Raw genomic sequence first — 7,378 nt, 5'->3', positions numbered from 1 at the left:
AATCCAGTATTTTTAGTACAGTATGTCATATGGAGATATATAATTGAATCAGATTGCATGACTGTCACGTAGGAAAATCCATCGTTGCGATTGTATGTGATTCAAATCACTTGATCAGTAGTTTCTCCGTATTCAAAGTTACAGAAAACCTATTTGGTTGTCGACCTCGAAGGGATTCCTCGGGAATTTCACGAGAGAAACAGAGAGGAAGGAAGAAAGTAGAAGATGGAAGAATCTTCTTTTCATTGAAAAACTGCCTGGGAACGTAGACACTTTTCACCCCTTCTTTTCTTCCTTCCTTCCTTCGAAACCGCAGAGTTCTTTGAAAAATGCAAAACGTTATTAAAATTAACCGCTATATGACTTAAAATAATGACCGCCAGTGAAAATAAAAGGAGATAAGTCTGATAGGTTTAACACCAGAGAATACCAGAAACTTGTATATGCCTCTTAGATATAAAATTGTTATTTTATATCTTCCGTGAGATTTATGGAACGTATAGAACGCGTAGTCGCATTTCTCGGGCAAAAATGGCACGTCCCTAAAGGCAATATCGAAAAACCTATCTGCTGTCGCGTTAGCATATAAACTCGCACGTAACGCTGGTCGCAGATTATAATAAGTTTGCCATTTATTTGACCCACATCACTCGGTTTTTTTGTCTGGCATTTATCACATGCGCTATCAGAAATTAGATGGTATTGTGCGTCGTCTACAATATGCGGAGTAAGCTTGGTGTAAGAAATAAGAATAAAGTCGGTATTCATAGTCGGTTCCTATTTTAAGACCGTCTTAAGTAATGTTAAATTTTAATACTGGAAATTTAAAATGTCTATTACGATCTTCATTGCTTTAAATTTTAAGACGCGGTTTTCTGATTAGTCGTGATACCACAAGACTGAACTTAAGACGGTCTTGAATATAAAAACTGACTATGAATATCGGCTTAAGATATTGACCAATCATAGGGCCGGTCTCACCAATTCCGATTAACTTAATCGATCCGATTGTTACATTGGAACTGACCAATTGCATTTGTTGTTCAGCAGAATTGACCACTTTTCACATTCAACTGTGGTCGGTCAATTTCTTACTCTTACTTTCTTAAGCCTAGCGTAGTTTTAAGTGGTTGTTGCAAGAATTGACAAATCACAGTAAAATATTCTCCTCATATTCGACTGTGTGATTGGTCAATTCTTACAACCATAACTACTTACAACTGCGCTTACGCAATTGTAAAATGGGCTTTAAATCAAGCTTACTCCTAATTACTATATTATAGACGATGCACGTTAGAGGCACATCGTATACAGATTTATTGTTTAATGATTTTGTTTACGTCTGGATTGCGACAGGATCGCGATAGGGATACCCCCAGCTACCAACGAGGAATTGAAGCTGGAGAGCGCCACATCGTTCTCGAGATGCTACATGTACGACGTAAATTACACCGAGCTGCTCGAGCAAGGTGTCAGACAAGCCAATCTGTCGTGGCCGATAGTCCGATGTAAGCAAGGATGGACCTTCAACCACACGATGATACCGTACGCCTCGATCGCCACTGAGGTATCTAAAACACACCATTATCACTCGCCATAAATCACTATCGCCTGGCTAATTGATTAATAAATTTATCGACTGACGCGACTAGCAAGACGTCAACTGGTTTAGCACTCCGCATTTTTTATTCTTTATATTTTCTCGCCAAGCGCGCAGCTTTATTGTAATCTTTTTATACAAAGCGAAAAAGAAACCTGCATCGAAAATACCGTTCACATACCGGTTTTTTTTTGGTATTGCGTAACATCCGAGGTAAAAATCGATTACCATACCGATGACGTCGGCGAACAGTTTATTAGTATTTTTTATCAATATAAAGTATCGATATAAAGTATATCTTTGCTTGTACAACATGTTAATTGACGCTATTTGCTATCCAATGCAATTTAATTTTCTTAGTATTACAATTTTATAAGGCTAGAGATGAACTTGATACAAATTAATTATACAATAGAAATTCCTTCTCAAGTATTCATTCGCGACATATGTATATCCTTTACAGAAATTTAATATTGGGAGGCAACGATTAATTATTTACTTTGAATATTAAAAACATTGTTGTTCAGTACTTTTTAAAATTCTTAGTACACACGATTGGATTATTTGTGTTCTACACATTTATTTTCTCCGATATATTAGAAGCATCAAATAATTAGTTATGATATTTATATATAGGGTATCTGATAATTCTTGCATAGAGATAGAGCAGACTAAACTGAGTCGAAAATCATTTCCTCTACCATTTTACCATTTTCACAGTAGTTAACAAGATATTAATTAAATATCGTCAAATATTGGTATTCAATAATTTTTTATTCAAGTATTATCAACTTTACAGAAAAACAAGTGACAAAAGTTATCTATTTTCTTCTTATAGAGAATTTTCTGAGAATTTTTTAAGAATTTTTTAGTACTGCATTTTCTCATGTTGATAAAAATAGTTATTAATATAAAAAAAATGCAGTACTAAAAAGTTGATAAAAAAATTCTGAAAAAATTCTTAGAGCTCTATGAGAAGCAAATAAATAATTTTTGTCTCTTGCTGTTTTTCTGTAAACTTGATAGTATTCGAGAAAAAAATTATTAAAAATCAATATTTGATGATTTTTAGTAATTGATATCTTATTAATTATTACGAAAATTGCAAAATGGTAGAAAATTTTTCAGCTTACTTTAGTCCGCTCTATCACTATGCGAGAGATTTATCGTTACTTATCAAACACTATAATTTTTTAAAATATATACTCTTAAAGTACTATCTAAAGATGTTAAAGAGTATAAAGAATCACTTAATAATTTTTGTATATTTATTAAAAAGTGATAAAAATTAAGTTGAGACACAAATGATTTATTTTATGTAATAAAAGACCGAAAAAATTATCGATTTACTAACTCTCTAAATTCTTTGGAATCTCACTCTCAACAGTGAAAATCGAATCAGTTTTCATAAAAAGCGGCTCAATTTTTAATCTTTAAGATTGAGATTTCACTCTTCAAAGTAAAATTTACTCTAAAACTTTTAGACAGAAAAAGGTTAATACTCAAAATAAGTAATTTTTAGTAATAATTGGCCAATACAAAAAATTGAATTTTTATAATAATATTTTTGATGACAGTATTATTAATAACAGTAGGTAATCTCTCCGCGATTATAACAACATGTATCATTTCGCCAGCTCGAATGGGTTTGCGATAAGACTTTCCTCGGTTCCGCGGCTCAGTCAGCCTTCTTCGTTGGCAGCATTATCGGTGGCCTGATATTCGGCTACATAGCTGATCACTACGGCAGAATCCCAGCGTTAGTGTCTTGCAACGCAGTAGGTTTCTTCGCTTCCATCGCGACGGCCTTCTGCAATAGTTTTTGGTCCTTCTGCGTCGCAAGGCTGATTGTCGGTTCATCGTTCGACAATTGCTTCAACGTACTCTTCATTATCGGTACGTATCATCGCGATCGAATGAAAAATTATGAAAAACTTAAATGAATTTTCTGTCCAAGAGTCAAGCAGCTTATTAAGGAGATACGAATAGGTATTTTTATTACTATTGATCAATAGCTTTGATTAAAAATACTTTAAATTTCCGATTTGAATTTTGAAGTAGAATTTTCTACATATGGATGAAAATTATTATTGTGATACTTCAGTCATCATTATTGACGATAACATTGATTGATCGCAGTGATCGAGTATGTCGGTCCGAAATATCGAACTCTGGTGGCAAACATGTCCTTTGGGATTTACTTTGCGGCCGCCGCTAGTCTTTTGCCATGGATCGCATATTGGATCGCAGATTGGAGAATTTTAAGCGTTGTCACCGCATTCCCGATGATCGTCGCTTTCCTTGGCCCGTGGATTGTCCCAGAAAGTGCACGGTACTTGTCTCTTATTATCTTATATTGAATTTGTAATAAATTTGTAAAAAATAATAGACACTCTTACTAAAAAACAATAGACCAAAACAGGCCAATGAGAGTATAAATTCAGATCAAGGCGCAAAAAGATACAATTTTAAAGTAATTATAATTATAAGATTAAGAATTTATAATTACAAAATCACTGCATACAAATATCCGAACGTTTCGACTCACTTTGGAGTCATCTTCAGCGAACATAGATCGGGTAATGGTTCACATCCCTTGCAGAGTAATTAAATAGCCAGTCACTCGTGGATTGCAAGATCCAAAGTGGAATCCATTAAAGTAATTATCGAAATAACAACATCTATATATATGAGAAAATGAGAAAATACATAAGATCTATTTTTTAAAAGAAATTTGTAAGTAAGAGAGTGACTCGCCGCACGAGGGACATATCGACAAAAAAAAAAAAGAAAATATGAATAAAACACAGAACGTCTGCAATGAATTTGTAATATAAGTTATCTTCTAAGAAATAAAATTATTATTTATATGCTACAAAGTACATATATATGTATGTAGACGCTGATAGATACGTAACAGTTTCGATTTATTCTGTTTCTTAGGTGGTACATCATGAGCGGTAATATTGACAAGGCGATCGGGATGTTAAAGAAATTCGCGAAGGTCAATGGCAAGGAAGTCAAGCAGGAGGTGTTTGAGGCATTTGAAAAAAGTTGCAATAATCTAATCGAGAAGGATCAATCGCACAATCAGTACACGGTCCTACATCTCTTCAAATTGCCCCGACTGGCTCGCATCACTGTTATGCTTGTTATGTATTGGTGAGTGTCAGAGAGATTAGATTCGATTTATTTACCCTCGTTTGAAATGACTATTGATCGAACAATCGTTTTCAGGCTGTTAATCATTCTGGTGTTCGACGGACACGTTTGGAACATGAAGCTGTTGCACCCCGATGTGTTCACGTCGTTCTCCATAGCCGCGATGACCGAGCTTCCGGCGGCGATTTTGCTGGCACTTTTCCTTGATAGATGGGGTAGAAGATGGATGGGCTTTGCTTCTATGTTCATATGCGGCGTATTCTCTTTGATCGCCATTGGCACTCCCGTCGGTAAGTTACATTATCACTCACGAATCTCACAATTTACAGTTATAGTCTTATCATTATCAGGTTTATCCGTCGTCAGAACAATACAGGAAAATTGTTTTAGATTGCAAACAGATGTAAAAAATAAAACGAGAACACGCGAAAATATGAGATCTTTGATTTTGTCGGTCTGTGATCTGCGATCTAAGTTTCTTTGGATTGTAAATTAGCATGGTATCAATATTCTTCTTATTTTTCTTTAGGAATTTTGGCTGGCATCAGATTCATGTAGCGGAAGCCGGCCAATATTAAGTAGAGACGATTTTAAATCACAAATATAAAAGACATACGATAATAAATAAAATATTTTGATAAAGGGCCGAGAATAAAATTGTACAATTTTATAAAATGAACGAGGATTGAGGCGGAATATGACTGGTGAATGCGACCAGCAAATAGAGCTTGTAACGTGTTACATTTACATAATTCGCGGTGTTACAGGTACACTAACCGTCACCATGGCGATTTTGGCGCGCCTCGGTGTCAATATCGCCGCGAATATCGGTTTCCAATACGCAGCCGAGATGTTGCCGACCGTAGTGCGGGCGCAAGGTGTATCTCTAATTCACATTATTGGCTACATCGCTCACATCGTCGGACCTTATGTGATTTATCTGGTAAAGTATCACGAGAATCCGCGAGATCTTATTTGTACACGATACGGTAATTAATGAAATCCAGTGGCCAGGTCGATTAATTAAGTTAATGGTCATTATTTTTTTTTAGGCTGATGTTAACCAAAATTTACCATTGATAGTTCTTGGTCTCTTATCGTTTTTCGATGCGTTCTTAACGCTAGCGCTACCTGAAACCTTGGATCAAGATTTGCCCGAAACTTTGCAGGAGGGTAACGACTTTGGCATGGATCAAAGCTTTTGGTGGATTCCCTGCATATCCTCGTAAGTTATCCTCTCTCCCGTTTTCTCTCTCTTTCTCTCTTCTTAATTTTTATCTCTTTCGCATTGGATTTAGATAAAAAGAAATATCGAGGTCCTTCATATGTTTATCTCATAATAGTTTTCTTTTATCTCGTTACCTTCGAAATTGTTGCAGAACCCCGAAATTGAAGAAATCCTTGAGGAAGAAGAAGAAGAAGGAAGGTATGACGAACGCGGCTTTCCATCACGGCAGTATCCAAACTATCGACTGTACAAGATTATAACGACCGTTCGCATAATAATTTAACAAATTCTTTTTTGTTGTAAATATCGCGATCAAGTCGTGTGTGATTTTATGTGTTAAACATATGATACGATGGACACGTCAAGTGCGATAATGTTCAATGGTGGAGTGGAACACAAAAACCAAGTAAGAATGCGAGATACAATTGCATCCATGTATCCAATGAGGTGCACGCTTGGATGGATACGAATACGAACATGAATGCGCAACTTCAAAGTCGATGTGACTGTCCCGAGAGTGCTTTTTCAAATCGTTTCGTCGCGACACGACTTTGACTTTCGATTTGTCGTTCTTTTCTGGGATGCATCAGTGTGTACAAAGCTATTTCATTAAATGTATTGTAATTCTAGCGAGACTGAAGTGACGAGCGAGCTGACTTCCCCGTATCACGAGGATCGAGATCGGTGTAATATCAACGAATCCAATTTTTTACGTTATACAAAGTAAAATCTAATGTGCCAAATACCGTATTTTGTTTACTCGCGAGTAAACGTGAATATCACGTACATGTAGGTATTCATATACTCGTTTGCTACAAACTCAGCGGAATTAAAAATTACAAAGGGTCCATCCCTTTGCTCATTGTTCCTTGTCTTTCTGAAGAACAACGTCTCGACATCTTTGACCCACGGTACATACAAGACAACTGATTTTCCGTACTGAGATATAAATATGAAGGATTTGCTTTGTTATATTTTCGGAAGGATACAACGGACTACATAAATGAACAAATAATATGAATAAATAAAAGGAATGCCTTCGTTTTCTTGATGTATCATCAAGAGTTGTTGCGAAGTTGCTAATGGCGATAGTAAATGAATTAATTATGTATGTAAGTAGATTTTAGATAATTTATAATGTATATACGGCACGACGTTCATCGCATAGATACATATTTCTCATCTTTCACTGCCAAATATGGAAATTTCTTTGTAAAAGGATGTTAATACCTTTCACTCATTGACATTTAAAGATGATCAAGTAACAGTAAAATAAAAGGACGAGTTATTTTGACTTCTTGTAAAACTTTGTTATACTGCACTTTTTTTACTTTCAAAAATACACATTTACTTTCAAAAATAAATCTTACCAAAAAATGCTCCTCGAT

The 7,378-nt window shown here is 35.4% G+C and overlaps 1 protein-coding gene across 2 annotated transcripts in view; it reads left to right on the top strand.

The window, feature by feature from the left end:
- LOC108756858 (carcinine transporter-like) overlaps positions 1–7,294 on the top strand; it is a 43,915-nt gene extending 36,621 nt beyond the window's left edge. For both annotated transcript variants that reach the window (XM_018500973.1, XM_018500972.1), the window contains exons 3-10: positions 1,357–1,567; positions 3,238–3,496; positions 3,740–3,932; positions 4,544–4,762; positions 4,838–5,052; positions 5,530–5,705; positions 5,815–5,987; positions 6,142–7,294. In XM_018500973.1, coding sequence (XP_018356475.1) covers positions 1,357–1,567; positions 3,238–3,496; positions 3,740–3,932; positions 4,544–4,762; positions 4,838–5,052; positions 5,530–5,705; positions 5,815–5,987; positions 6,142–6,250 — 1,555 coding nt within the window. In that variant the 3' untranslated portion in view covers positions 6,251–7,294. The remainder of the gene's footprint in view (positions 1–1,356; positions 1,568–3,237; positions 3,497–3,739; positions 3,933–4,543; positions 4,763–4,837; positions 5,053–5,529; positions 5,706–5,814; positions 5,988–6,141) is intronic.
- The last annotated feature ends 84 nt before the right edge of the window (positions 7,295–7,378 follow it).

Source organism: Trachymyrmex septentrionalis, unplaced genomic scaffold (genome assembly GCF_001594115.1).
Source record: "Trachymyrmex septentrionalis isolate Tsep2-gDNA-1 unplaced genomic scaffold, Tsep1.0 scaffold13, whole genome shotgun sequence".
NCBI lineage: Eukaryota > Metazoa > Arthropoda > Insecta > Hymenoptera > Formicidae > Trachymyrmex > Trachymyrmex septentrionalis.
This window is presented reverse-complemented; position numbering and strand designations above follow the sequence as displayed.